The 14,552-nt window shown below is 46.0% G+C and overlaps 1 protein-coding gene across 1 annotated transcript in view; it reads right to left on the reverse strand.

Moving 5' to 3' along the window:
- TMC3 (transmembrane channel like 3) overlaps positions 1-14,552 on the reverse strand; it is a 45,586-nt gene that overhangs the window by 16,055 nt on the left and 14,979 nt on the right. The window contains exons 6-12 of the mRNA XM_007194250.2: positions 13,789-13,887; positions 13,550-13,692; positions 10,838-10,985; positions 10,087-10,130; positions 6,132-6,279; positions 4,650-4,759; positions 1,822-1,900 (exon numbers count right to left, since the gene is read on the reverse strand). Of these exons, the coding sequence (XP_007194312.2) occupies positions 1,822-1,900; positions 4,650-4,759; positions 6,132-6,279; positions 10,087-10,130; positions 10,838-10,985; positions 13,550-13,692; positions 13,789-13,887 (771 nt within the window). The remainder of the gene's footprint in view (positions 1-1,821; positions 1,901-4,649; positions 4,760-6,131; positions 6,280-10,086; positions 10,131-10,837; positions 10,986-13,549; positions 13,693-13,788; positions 13,888-14,552) is intronic.

The following is a 14,552-nucleotide window of genomic DNA, read 5'->3' on the forward strand; positions in this document are numbered from 1 at the left end:
TGTCTCTCTCTCTCACTATCTCTAGCTTGGTTGATAGCCACTTGACTAGAGTTGGTCCAGTAATGAACATAGAGTTGTAATGAATAGCATTGATTGGTCCCTGGTAAAGTGTCAGAGCCTGTCCTAGGTTACAGCATGTTATATTTCTCATTCTCACAAGAGTGTCAGGTAAGAATGATTATTCCATGTTACAGATGAAGGGATTGAAGCTCAGCTAGTTGAAGTCAAATGCTCGAGGTCATGTTGCTAGTAAGTGGCAGGTAAGGACCCAGTCTATGCAACATCAAAGCCCTGATGCAGAACCATTTCTCCCTGTGGCCTCTTCTGTCTTATAAGCAGCAGGATTTGATGCTAGGAAGGTATGGCTTGGGCAAACAACCCTAAAGAAACCTCCTATTCCCTGCCTCCTCTTCCCCTACCATTTTGGGATAACCTCACAGGTGGGGCAGGTTTAAAATGACCTCCAAAACTACCCTAGGCTGGGATGGTGGGGCCTGCTCTGAACTGCTCTCCATAAGATATTTACTTTCTCGGATTTTCTAAGTGAAAATTAGTCCCATGGTCTGCCATTCTCCTGGAATCATTTACAATAGCTGTTGATAAACTTTCCTGATGGAATTCCAGGAAAGAAAGTCAAGAGACCCAGGTTCTCATTCCAGCACTGTCACTGACTAGCCATAAATTCTGGCCTCAGTTTCTTTATCTTGAAAATGAGACCAAATTTCCTATCCTTTGTTGAGAAGACCACAAATGAACTGATTTTTGAACATGATGAACAGAGTGCAAATACTAGCAGTGATATTGACAACACTGAGGATGACTCTGTATCTGTGTGTGCATGTGTATATACGTGTGTATGTGTGTGTATGTCTATATGTGTGTATGTGTGTATATGCGTGTGTATGTGTATGTGTGTTTATATGTGTGTATGTGTGTAGGTGCATATGTGTGTGTATCTGTGTATGTGTATATATGTGTGTATGTGTGTGTATGTCTATATGTGTGTATTTGTGTATATGTGTGTATGTGTGTATGTGTGTTTATATCTGTGTGTATGTGTGTGTATGTCTATATGTGTGTATGTGTGTATATGCGTGTGTATGTGTATGTGTGTTTATTTGTGTATGTGTGTATGTATTCAATATGTATGTGTATATGTATATATGTGTATGTGTGTGTGCATGTGTATATATGTGTGTATATGTGTGTATTCGTGTATATGGGTGTATGTATATATATGTGTGTATGTGTATATATGTGTGTATGTATTCAATATGTATGTGTATATATGTGTGTATGTGTTTGTGTGTATGTGTGTGCATGTGTATATATGTGTATGTGTGTGTATGTGTGTATATATATGTGTGTATGTGCGTGTGTTTGTGTATGTGTATATATGTGTGTATGTGTTTGTGTGTATGTGTGTGCATGTGTATATACATGTGTATGTGTGTGTATGTGTGTATATATATGTGTGTATGTGCGTGTGTTTGTGTATGTGTGTGTATGTGTGTATGTATATGTGTGTGTATGTGTGTGTATGTGTATATATGTATATATGTGTGTATGTGTATATAAGTGTGTATGTGTGCATGCCTATATATATGTGTATGTGCGTGTGTTTGTGTATGTGTATATATGTATGTGTGTATGCCTATATATGTGTGTATGTGCATGTGTTTGTGTACATGTGTGTGTGTATGTGTGTATGCCTATATATGTGTGTATGTGCGTGTGTTTGTGTATGTGCGTGTGTGTATGTGTGTGTGGTGTGGGGGGGGCAGCGGTTGGCTGGGCACGTCCCCAGGACGGAGCACTCACCTCAGTGCTCATGCTGTTAACTTTGTCCAGGAGGGCGATGATCAGACTGTAGAGGTTTCCCAGGTACAGCACAAGGACCCTGAAAGCCACAAGCCCACCTTGAATGACCAGACCACCACTCCATGCTTCTAGACTGACCGCGATTTGGGAGTGACCACCATGTTTTGGCTAAGACAGTTGTTGGTTGCCACACTTGGTTTCCTTCAGAATCAGACTGTGGGCATTAAAAAAAAAAAAAATACAGAATTCCAGAATCTACACTGTTTCTAGAGGTCTGGATGGGGTCTGGGAATCCTTTTATCACCTTACCAGGTGATTCCACTATAGCCGATCTCTGGATCAGTATTTCAGAACCACTGGTATAGCAGACAGTGTGTGAGCTTAGGAAGCGGGGCTCTGAAGTGTAGTGTGAATTATACGTGTCCTGTGTCATGCCTTCTGGTTTATAAAGTGATTTTCCAGGCATTATCTCATTTGAGTCTCACAGCTCTGTGAGGTCCATATTATTATAACCCCCACTTAAGGGACAAGGGTACTGAACATGGGGAGGGCTTAAGTCACCTCCTCGGTTCACACAGTTAAAAAGAGGCAGGGTGAGATTTCAGGATCTCAGTGGTCTGGTTCCGAAATACAGGCTGAACCTGTCAGACGGGCTGAAGCAGTGAGGGGCTGTGGGCGCATCTACACCTGCTCACAGGTGGGCAGCCGTGAGCAGACGGCACCTGCCCGCAGCAGCCTCTATCAGCCAGTGATCCAAGACTTGATGCCCGTTTCCCCGGAGGTGGAAGGTTTTGAGAAACACGTCATGGAGTTTCCCAGGCTGCAGCCTTGGGTCTTAACAGAAACATGTCTGGGAAAATGAGATGAGAAAGGAAAATGGCAGGTTTACAAATCTCTCTCAGGACAGTGGTTGGCACTTGGGGAATCATGAAGCCAGTGCCAGCTGGTGAAAAAGAGAAAGCAGATTTAACATGAGGAAAAGACTCCAGGTTGTAACTTTTGAGTCGCCCATCCCCACAGGCCTTCATCTCCTCAGGTGTAGAGTTTACCACCTGTGGCCACCAGTGTGCAGGAGTGAGCAGGGAAACAGGGGCTAGGACACCTCCGGGGGCATCATTCTGACTCATCTTGGCTTTCCCTGTGCACTGTGGAGGGATTCCCTTCAGCTTCCCTTTCTATCTCTGTCTTCACCTAACACAGGGCAGGACCCTCAGAGTCAACTTGGCACTTGTTGGCTGAAGGAAGGACCGAGAGAATTTAACCTTCTGCCGTCTTCATATCGCATGGCTCTGGTTCTCACTGTGCCCTGAATAAAAGGTAACTTCATCTGCTGGTGAGCTAGTGGAACTAAAGTAATATATCCTACTCTTATTTCTAGAATTAGCCTGAATTCATCAGGGGCAAGTCTCTTGAAGCCTCTGTTTCTCTAATTTTGAACAAGAATAACGAGGCCAATCTGTATAATAGGACTGCTGTTAGACCAAATGCAATCATAGAAATGATCCTCCCCAATGCTTGCCGTGAGGGAGTTGCTGAGGACGGCACTTCTCTCTCCTAGGTCAACAGAGGAGGTGCCCAGCAGAGCACAGAGACCAGAGTTCAAGCCTGGGGGGCTGGGAGTCTCTTCCAGAGCTACCCTGGGTGAGGGGCTTCTACACACCCCTTGATCTTTCAAGTGACGTTTTTCTATCTCTGAAATGACAGTTGGACTTCAAGATCGTGGCAAACTACAGCCTTTTAGCCAAACCCTACCCTCTTCTATTTTTGTAATAAAGTTGCAAGGAACTCGGCCACACCCTTTGGATGATGTATTGTCTGTGACTGCTTTCGTGCTACAACCTCAGAGTTGAGCCACAGAGACCGTGTGACCCGCACAACCAAAAATATTTACTGTTTGGTCCTTTACGGAAAACATTTGCCGACCCCTGAATGACAGCCATTCTTCCCAAAGTGATCTGTGGGCAATTTGTTCTGTGGCATGTGATCAAGCATTACAAGAGAAAGCACAATGCAAACACTGTAGACCCAGGAGGGATGGGAGGTGAATCAGCGGGGCTCGGGCAGTGCCACCCTCTGCGACAGTCACCCTAACAGAGACGGGGATTTTACGGGAAGACAGTGATGCTGCCAGAGCTAGAGAAGAAGTGTGGTTTCAGGGAGCTGGCCCCTCTGACCTCCCCCTCCCCCGCCCCTACTCCCCGCCTGCTGTGCTCACATCTGCATTGACCACCTGTATTCACACCCACTGACCATCCCAGCGCAGCCCCGATGGGCTCGATGCGCTCGATGCTCCCTGACTTACTCACAAGAACCGCTTTGAATCTACGCTTTGGGGAATTATTAGCAAAGCATGATGTTCATCTCACGGCTGGAAAGACAGCATGGGTCTCTCACCTCTCACGGCCAGTCCACTGAGGGACCCAACGTGAGCAATACAGGGCACACTTCCCATCATCTTCTTGGTCCTCTTTCTCTTGTATCTGCTTTTCCTGCCTGCTCTCCCCTCTTCTCCTCGTCCTCCCCCTCCCTCTCTCCCACCTCCTCTTCCTCCTCTTGTTCTCATCACCACCTTTCCACCCGTTTCTTCTGTCCTGTACTCCTGGTCCATCCTCTCCAGCCCCCTCCTCTCTCCCTGCTTCCTCTTCCCCCTTCTTCCCACCATGCTCTCCTGTGGCATCCTGCTTTTCTTGAGATGCAGCCATAGTGGAAGTCCTGTGCTAAGTTTTGGGGGGAACGAAGCAAGCCCTGGCTCCCGAGGGACGGAGTTCCCACAGTGGGTGGCCGGACGGGTAACCCACAACAAGCCATTTCCCAGCGGGGTGGCGTACCTTGCCAGCTGGAAGCGCAGTGTGGTCCGTGGGTGGTACATCTCCAAGGCGGCGATGAGGTCAAAGGCTGATGGTGCCAACATGGTGACGAGGGAGACCACCACGCTCACCTACCAAGAGAGGGTGTGCCCCACTGAGCTCCTCAGGGCCCCGCATCCCAGCCTCCCTCACTCATAGTTGGTCTGTAGCCTAATGTTTGGTCGGGGAGGGGGGTATTCAGAGGGTCATGCAGTTCTTCCATGGAAAACCTCCCCCAAATCTTGGCTAATTAGCTGTTTTCAAAAGGCCACTTTGCCATGGGTTTATTCCTTCTAGGAACACTCCTTAATCTGAAGACACTCGTACATGCCTTTTGGGATTTACTGGTGTTTCTGCCACCTTCTCCAATTACCATCTCATTCTATTTCTACTTCCCTTACCTTGGATAGAAGAAGGAAATAACTGTAACTGTTAAGAATAGAAAAGGGAAGGCTGAGAGGTAATTTAATATTCTTTCTGCACATGGAAGATTAATTATCTAGAGAATTATGCCTGGCTCTTGTTTCTCTGTACTTATGTACTTTCTCTGCAAATGAAAAAGCAGGCTTAGCTGGTACACAAGAGGTGTGAGCTAAAGGAAGAAATAATTTCTGAATTTATCTTTAAAATATCTATCTACACACAAGCCCGTATTTATCAATATATAACCCACTTAATTGACATAAAACACAAAGAGGTATGGGAAGAGATTACCTAATGCAGTCTCAGATTTTGAAAAATTATTGTACATTCAGGATAAATTAATAAGTATCATCTTGCCTGCACACTTTGTTTTTTAAATCCCAAGGATGATAATCATTTTCATACAAGTGGTCTGAGAGGTAGCATTTGTGCTATTTCTACCAGTCAAATCTTTACAGGTAAATTGAGCCAAGTGTTCAGGACAAGAGTCTTGCAATAAATATTAAGAATTATAAAATTGTTTATAACCTTCCTCTTGGTAATTTTCTATTCATGGGAATATTCCCATAAATGGAGGGGAAAGAGCTTTTTAAAAAATAAGCCATTGGTGTGGGGCTGTTTGGGAAGCATTATTTGTGATTTAGAAATATGGAAACCACTTAAATGTTCAATAACCCCCACATGGTCAACTTTGACACATGCAATGAAAGACAGTGCAGTTGCTAATGCAAGTCTAGGTGAGGTCAGTTTCTGGAAACGTGTATATAAAGAAACACGAAGCCAGAAAAGCAAAGCAGAGTCAGCAGCAAAACTCAAAGGTAAAGACTGTGCAAATGCCTGAAGGTGTTTCTGAATCAAAATCTTCCTCATTAAAACCAGTGAAATCATTTAGCCAAGCCTGGGTGTTGCCACTCTGGCTCCAAGCTCTTGCAGTCCATGCTCTAGAAGAAGAGGACTACAATTTTTCCGTGGAGATGTTTCCAGGGAACCCACTTAAGAAACACCCAGGAAACAGAGGGGCAGCTCCTGTTGTGTGGGTACCTCGTTCTTTTCCCAGAGCGTCAGCTCCTTCTTGGACTGTGCCAGCTTCTGGGACCGGTCCACCACGAAGTAGATGAGATAGATGCTCCCCGCCAGCGAGAGAAGCACCAAGATGTTGGCGACGACCCTCAGGCAGATGGTCACTGCCCTGCGGGGAGAGGCAGGTATGAGGACGATACACCGGGCTCTGCACAGGGCACCCTGGTGCACAGAAAAGGCCAGTGAAGGATGGGAAGACATTTACTGCCAAGTGGATTCTCTGCCCTGAAGAATCAGTGTTCTTCCCCCACCCCCAGAATCCCTCATTTCCTAAGAGATCAACAGTGAGTTATAAATCTAAGCCACCAGCATCAGTGGGGTTTTAAACACACACACACACACACACACACGTTCTGGAGTCTGAGTATTTGGGCTTCAGTCTTTGCTTTGCCACTTAAAATTGGAGTCCTGTGGCATATGCACATTTCAGTTATAGGAGCTCAAGTACGGGTGTTCAGGAGAGGGAGGGGGAGAGGAAGAAAGGAGGGGAGGTAACGATCCTGCCTCTCATTTCACACCATGATTTCGATATTACACCACGTATTTACTTGGAATTTGTTATCTGTCTTTTCCCTCTAGAAAGCAAGTGCTCAATTGTTAAAGTCTTCTTCACAGCTGTATTCTCAGCTCTTAGAACAGGTCCAGTACATAGAAGCACTTCATAAATATTTGCCGGAGGAAGAAGTAAAGAAAGGGGCTGGGACACGGGCTCCTCTTTCCTCGCCAGGTCTCACTTCCCGAAGGTCTCTTACAATCAACCATGATGCTACTACAGTAAGTCCCCTACATATGAATCTTCAAGTTGAAAACTTTCAAATATGCGAACATGCATCTGGTTCCAGCAAGGAACCTATACCAGCAACATCAGGCGTGAATGACACTGCAACTCGCCCTCCGTCTCCTATTGCTGACGATCCTTCAGCTCTACCATCTCCCACCTCCTCTCCCTCCTCCAGTCAGTAACTCTTCTTGCCTGTTCACTCGATGCCAGCCCCTGGATGCCAGCTGTTGTACTGTACTACTGTACTTTTCAAGGTACTGTACTGTAAGAATCAAAAAGTTTCGTTTTTTGTGTTTTTTATGTATTATTTGTGTGAAAAGTATTATAAACCTATTCCAGTACAGTACTATAGAGCTGATTGTGCTAGTTGGGTACCTAGGCTAACTTTGTTGGACTTACGAACAATTTGGACTTACGAACGTGCTCTCGGGACGGAACTTGTTCGCAGGTAGGGGACTTACAGCATTTACAGTAAGTTTCCAGTTTTAACTGAAAAAACCCCACTCTTCCTGGAGGAAAACTCACTGACTCCAATTGGCTTATCTTTAAGGCATCTGCTTCCGACTTTGAGGTCAGTCTCAGTCCGTTTTCCCTGAAAGCAGAACCGCAGGCAAAGGTGTGTTTGCGAGGAGTTTTTCTGGGAAGTGATGCCAGGAAGTGTGTGTGATGTTCTAGGGAGTGAGACCAGAGAGACGGGCAGGCGGTACGAGGTGTGAGTGGAGCCGGCCACAGCTGGAGGCAACTGCAGGGTCTTCTGAGGGGCCCGTGAAATGGCATCTCAGAAATGCCCGGCCGGGGTGAAAATGAGAAGCGTTTACCATCAGCTCCTGTTCCCTGGCGGTCAAGGGCCACTCCAGAGCACTGACTCCCAGCGTTGCACCCAGTCTTTTGGTTGCATGCACGCATGTGGATGGGACCTTGTGGGTGCCCCACACTGCAGCCTCAGAGGAGCCCTGGGCAGCGAGCAATGGGTACCAGTGGAGGCTCTGAGGGGCATGTGTGCAGCCGGTGGCAGCCTGCACAGCCTGCCTGGCGTCAAGGGCTGGAGAAAGAGGTGTGGCCAGGAGGATTTGGAGCGGCACGCAAGGGGTGTACCACCCCCTCCCCACCCTCTGGGTGACCTTGGGCAGGTCACAACATCTCCTTCTGCATGCATCTTAGCCTTTCCTCTGCGCAATGAGGAAACTCACTCCCAAATGCAACGGTAAGTGTCACCTTGTCTTCTGGCAGAGGAGAGCTTTAGATAAGGCGTCATAGAGCACCAGAGATGGAAGACTTGAGAGTGAGGTCCATTAACACCACCTTAGTGCTTCTTCACTTCCTCCTGTCCCCAGATCACGCTGTCATCATTTGTAGGGTCATGCTACCCACGTCGTCCCTGAGGCAGGTCCTGCATTTCTGGTGCCCCCTCCCCACCTCCAGCACTGTTGGTCCTTGTGGCAATTACACCAGAAAATGCCCGTGATGGGCTTGCGGGGGAAGTAGGCTGTCACACGCTAGTTTTCCCCTGTCTCCATCCTCTTCCTTCCACCTCCTGTTATAATATCCTGGATATCCCAGAATACCTCTTACACATCTATTTTCCTCAAGCTTTGACAGAATCAGGAGGACTCAGGATTTGTGTGTGGAAGAAAGATGAGAATTCGGTTTCTTGTTGATTTGTTTGCTTGAAATAATGAATCATTGAATGAGACGTTTTTTAACTGGAATGCGTTTAGCACGGCAGGAGCTTCCAAATTTGAGGGAACATAAAAACCACCTGTGAGTTTTGCTTTGCGAGACCTGCTAAGAATGTAGAGCCTTGTCTCTCACTCCCAGAGACGTGAATTCAGTCAATCAGGGTGGGCGCCAAAGGGGTCTGCGTCTGCAGTGCCCGCGGGTGATTCTGATGTGGGTGGGTTCTCTCTTTCCTCTGAGAAGCAAGGATGGAGTCCCATCCTTTCACTTCATAAGAGAGGAAGTGGAGGGCCGGAAAAGTCAAGGGAGTTTCGGGGTCATAGAAGTTAATGACAAAGAGAGGGCTAGAATCCATCTTCTGACACCCTACAGAGAGTCCTTCCCACCACAACACCCTGCTTCCTCGCAGGGGCTGGGTGTTTCCTCCACTCCCTAGGTCTCCAGCACTCCCCAGGACAGGCTTTCTGCACTGTAGGTACTAATCGTGGGGCTTAAAGAACCAGTGAGGATGGACCTAGAGACTCATACAGAGTGAAGTAAGTCAGAAAGAGAAAAACAAATACCGTATAATATCGCTTATATGTAGAATCCAGAAAAATGGTAGAGATGAACTTATTTGCAAAGCAGAAATAGAGTCACAGATGTAGAGAACAAACATGGTTACCAAGGGGGCAGGGAGGGTAGGATGAATTGGGAGATTGGGATTGACTTATATATACTGCTGTATATAAAATAGATAGCTAATGAGAACCTGCTATATAGCACATGGAACTCTACTTAATGCTCTGTGGTGATCTAAATGGGAAGGAAATCTAAAAAAGAGGGGATATATGTATACATATAACTGATTCACTTTGCTCTACAGCAGAAACTAATGCAACATTGTAAAGCAACTATACTCCAATAAGAATTAATTAAAAAAAGGAACCAGTGAGGATATTGGATGAGCAGGCGTGTCTGGCCCAGGAGGACAGGGTCATTGCCTTTCTGTGTCGTCCATTCTGTGGCCGAAGGGCCTCACCTTCACCAAGGAAGCCCTCACAACCTTGAGAAGAACTCCAAACCCAAGAAGTCACCTTAGAAGTTTTGTCAACAAGTATTGGATACTATTTGTGTCCTAGGACTTCAGAGATCTGTTGCTAAATAAAATTAGTCTCTGCTTAGTTTCACAAACTAGAAATTGGTGCTAAAAATATCTTTTATTATCTAAGTAAAAGAATAGGAAGCTGGTCAGCCTCAGACCTCTCACCCTACTGCCAGATCCATGGAAGGAGGAACAACTCCGAAATACTGCTATTGAAAAATTATGGGGTTCCCACATTCCACATTGCCAGAAGGACAGATTTTAAGGAGAAGAACTGCCTGAAAAGGTGTGAAAATGAGATATAGTCTGGCGATTTTTCTACTAAATTAAAACAGCTTATCAATGAATTCAGGACGGGGAGTGTTCATACATACAGGTTTTTGTTCTTCTTCTTCTCCTGTTCTTCCAGTATAGCCTCCTTTAAAGAAAGACACATGTGGTATCAAAAGCTTAGCATCATCGTTAATCATAAATATGTAGAAATAGTTTACGAAAGAAATGACTTATCCAGTATTTTTAATCATAACTTCAATGTCTAGACGTCATCCAATAAGATTCTATTGATATCAGTGCTTTATATGATAATAAATAGACAAAAAAGGAAATTGGGGAATGGGAAGAAGAGGGGGAGGAGTAAATTATTTAGGTCCCTGAAATGATCTAAATAATTTTTTTCTCAAAAGGGGGCACCCTTTAACTGTCCTTGTTGTTCAGTAGATCCAGGTCTCCGAATGCCTTTGACTGCATTATCTTCTAAGGTAACACTAAAAGCTTATATCCCTCACATATATGTGTTTATTCATTTACAAGTTATGTACACGCAACACGGTAGTAATCCATTATGCAAATGAACAAAGATACACACACTGAAATTTTAGAAGGATGAAATTTAAAAAAAAAAGAGAAGTTCCCATATTTTTCTCCAGTACACCATCAGATTGTTTGGTGCGCGTTGGAGGCGCATTACGTCACGTCTCGGTGGAGACTGTGGCCGCCCTGGTCTGTGAGCGCCGTGGGAAGGAGACCACGCTGACTCTCCCAGCAGAGGGCCAGCGGCTCGCGCTGTGAAGGCTGTGATCTGCAGAGCCCTGACTCCTGGCAGGCTGAACAGGCTCGCTTACTCACCCTGATGCTGTTCACGATGGCAGCGGTTTTGCTCTCTGCCGCCTCGGGGTTTCCAATGAGGTAATCCCAGGCGCAGAACACCCGCCAGCAGAACGTGTAGTTTTCATTGGACGCGCTGGCGAGGCTCATGCGGGAATTCTTAGCCATCCTGCAAAAAAGGACCAGAGAAAACCATAATTTGAAAAGTTACATGCACCTCAATGTTCCTTGCGGCACTACAATAGCCAGGACATGGAAGCAACCTAAATGTCCATCAACAGATGAATGGATAAAGAAGATGTGGCACACATATACAATGGAATATTACTCAGCCATAAAAAGGAACGAAATAATGCCATTTGCAGCAACATGGATGGACCTAGAGTGTATCATACTAAGTGAAGACAGTCAGACAGAGAAAGACAAATATCATGATATCACTTGTATGTGGAATCTAAAAAAAGGCTACAAATGAACTTATCTACAAAACTGAAATAGAGTTACAGATGTAGAAAATAGATTTATGGTTATGGGGGGGTAAGGGGGGGAGGGATAAATTGGGGGATTGGGATTGACATATACACACTACTATGTATAAAATAGATAACTAATAAGGACCTACTGTATAGCACAGGGAACTCTACTCAGTACTCTATAATGACCTATATGGGAAAAGAATCTAAAAAAGAGTGAATATATGTATATGTATAACTGATTCACTTTGCTGTACACCTGAAACTAACACAACATTGTAAATCAATTATACCCCAATAAAAATTTTAAAAGAAAAGGACCAGAAAGGGTCACATAAGAACAGTGTCAGGAGCAGGCTCAGCCACTAGGGGGCTGCCGCGAGTCCACGCAGAGCAAGAGCCCCACCTGGACGTGGGCAAGCAGAGCGCCGGCTGGGTTCAGCCCCTCTCGTGGCTTGCGTCCTCAGCCAACCCCTTTGAACAGTGTGAAAACAGCAAATTCTTGGGTGAGACCGGTGCACAAGCTCTCCCATCACTGGTGGTCAGGAGGTCCCTGAAGGTGTGTGCATCCACTGCATCTCTGTGCAACTGTGATTGTGAAACCAAATTCTTTACTCGGAGCTGAATCCATCTCCTCGGAGCCCCTGCCCATTGAAGTAACTACCCCACCTCACCAAGCAGGAGCACTTCGGATCCCTCCCTAACACGACTTTCCCTCAGATGTATGGGAAGGCAGGGGTCACGATCCCTCCTTGGGTGCAAGTTCCCTGTCTTTTAGACCATCTCTCCTGTTAGAAGCTTTTACCACTCTGTCCATCCATACTTCCTGCTCCCGAGTTGACATCAGTTTGTCTCTTAAATTGTAACATCTAGCCAAGAGCCCGTGTTCTAGGTAGGGTCATGGGGTCTTGAGGCCATCCAGAGGCTAAGCTGGAAAGCTTCATGTGAACTGAAGGTCCTCAAGTCACTGTGCAGCTCCCTAGGTTTTTGTTTCATGATGATGATAATGGTGATTATGATTGTTTTATCTTTTTTTAATCCCAATCCCTTCTACCTGCACTTTGCAAAGATGCCACAAGGGGCAGTGTGATGAAGACGTACTGGTACACACGCATCAGAGGGAAGTAGCAGGTGAGCCAAGAGGGTGGGGGCCAGCTTCTCCTTGGGCTCAGAGCCTCTCTGTCACTCTGCATTTATCTAGCTCCTACACAGGAGCACAGAATGTAACAGCCGTAAGGGAACCTGGTGATATTCTGAGCCAACTGCCCATTTTACAGATGAGGCCCCAGCCAGTCTGCTTTCTTTGCACTGCGCCCTCCTTTCAATAACGAACTACATGTTTGAACTGCATCACAACACAGACGAGACTGGCCTTTGCGTAATTTGTAACTAGGTCACAGGCAAACATATAGTCAAAGGAAGATGCTTTGCTTTCTGCAACCTCTGGTCACCTAACCCATCTCGTTCACCTCTCTTCTAGTGCAGTTCCTATGAGACAGGCTGGGACCTGGGACCCTTTGCTGCAGTGCTGCAATGCTTGCACATGGACACACCTCCCCATGAGCAACAAAATACAAAGAAACTGTATGGGACTAAAAATAACTGCGTGCATGTGCAGTTGGGGCAAATTCTGGACCCAAAAGATACAAAGAAACCAACAAAACCCAACTGCCACTTTTGAAGAGCCAGGAGCAAAAACAGGGTGTCCGGAGCAAAAGCAGGGGGCTGCGCATGCCCCCTGCACACAACACCACCTAAGGGGTGGGCAAAACACCTAAGCCACCCCTCCGGCCTGACCCGTGGACACACCTCTAACCCTCACCCCATATAAGGAACAAGCTTGCCTTCCCCCCCCCCCGTCGGGGAGCGAGCAAGCAAGGGAACCTGTTGTTTGTTCTCACTCCCCCTGCTGCAGCAGGGGCCCCAATAAAGCCTTGCCTGAATTTCTTGTCTGGCCTCTAGTCAATTTCTATAGGTTGGGGAAGGCCAAGAACCCTGGTCGGTAACACCTACATTGTCTAAAATGACATTAACTGGTAAGTCTATTTGATTCTTGTCTCTCCAGACCCAACACAGAACCTGGCACAAAGCTTTAAGTGTTCAATCAGTGTTGGTTAAAAGCATATATCTCTTTTATCTGTGGTCTCCTCATCTGTAAAATGGGTAGATTTATGCCTTGACTTTACAGGCTGAGTGACAAGATGAAATGAGATCATATGTATCATTTTGGCATGTATTTTGAGAAACTGAACAGACATACTTTTTTAAGAGAATGATGAAGCTGTAAGCAAACACTGCCATCCCCACCAGGAAATAAGCCAAGGGCAGCCGGTAGCCAGCCCTCCCGATCCTTCTCTCACTGCCATAGTAGCCATAGAAGAGGACTGAGTATTGGAGGTAACCCTGCAAAGAGAGCACTCAGTGTCATTTCTGACTCCCAGGTCCCAGAACATTCACCACCCCCCTCGAGACAAAAGTGTGGCCAAGCCTGAACCTCACCCCCAGGGACCAGACGGTGTCCAGATCTTGGGCAGATGCAATGTGCTCCTTGGGGATGGTCTTGCTGGCTGTGCTTCCAAAGGGTTGGCCTGCAATGAGCTGGTGAGAGAGGAAAGGATGTCACACGGTCCTCTGGGTGGGAAGGGACCAGAAGAAAAGGGGTCACTGATCTCCATGCACCTCTGAAGATGGTGCACATATGAGATCCCTAGGGGGTGGATTCTGCTTGATACTCATTGATGAGAAATTAATCATGAGTGACCAGATTTTCTTTTTGCCTGATCGGGGCCTGTCTGGGTGTACTCTCTCTAGGCTGGACATGGCTTCTATGGGTGGATGACTGAAGCCACTGGGTTTCTATAATGGCATGGGACATGGCCCCATTTACTTTACAAGGATAAATTTTAGTTGAGAAGTGGTTTTTATTTTAACACAATGTCTGCAAACTGTCCCATAAGCCAAATCTAGCCTGTCGCCACTTTTTGTGTGGCCCGAGAGCTAAGGTTGGTTTGTGCATTTTTAAATGGTTGGGGGAAAAAATCCAAAGAAGAGTAGTATTTTGTGACACATAAGAACGATAGGAAATTCAAATTTCTGTATCTATAAATAAAATTTTATTAGAATACAGCCACACTTATTAGTTACCTAATGTCTATGGCTGCTTTTGTACTACACAGTAGATTTGAGAAGTTGTGACAAACCATACAGCCCACAAAGCCTAAAATATTTACTCTTTGGCCCTTTGCTGAAAAAGTTTGCCAGGC

The sequence above is a fragment of the Balaenoptera acutorostrata genome, chromosome 3 (genome assembly GCF_949987535.1).
Source record: "Balaenoptera acutorostrata chromosome 3, mBalAcu1.1, whole genome shotgun sequence".
NCBI lineage: Eukaryota > Metazoa > Chordata > Mammalia > Artiodactyla > Balaenopteridae > Balaenoptera > Balaenoptera acutorostrata.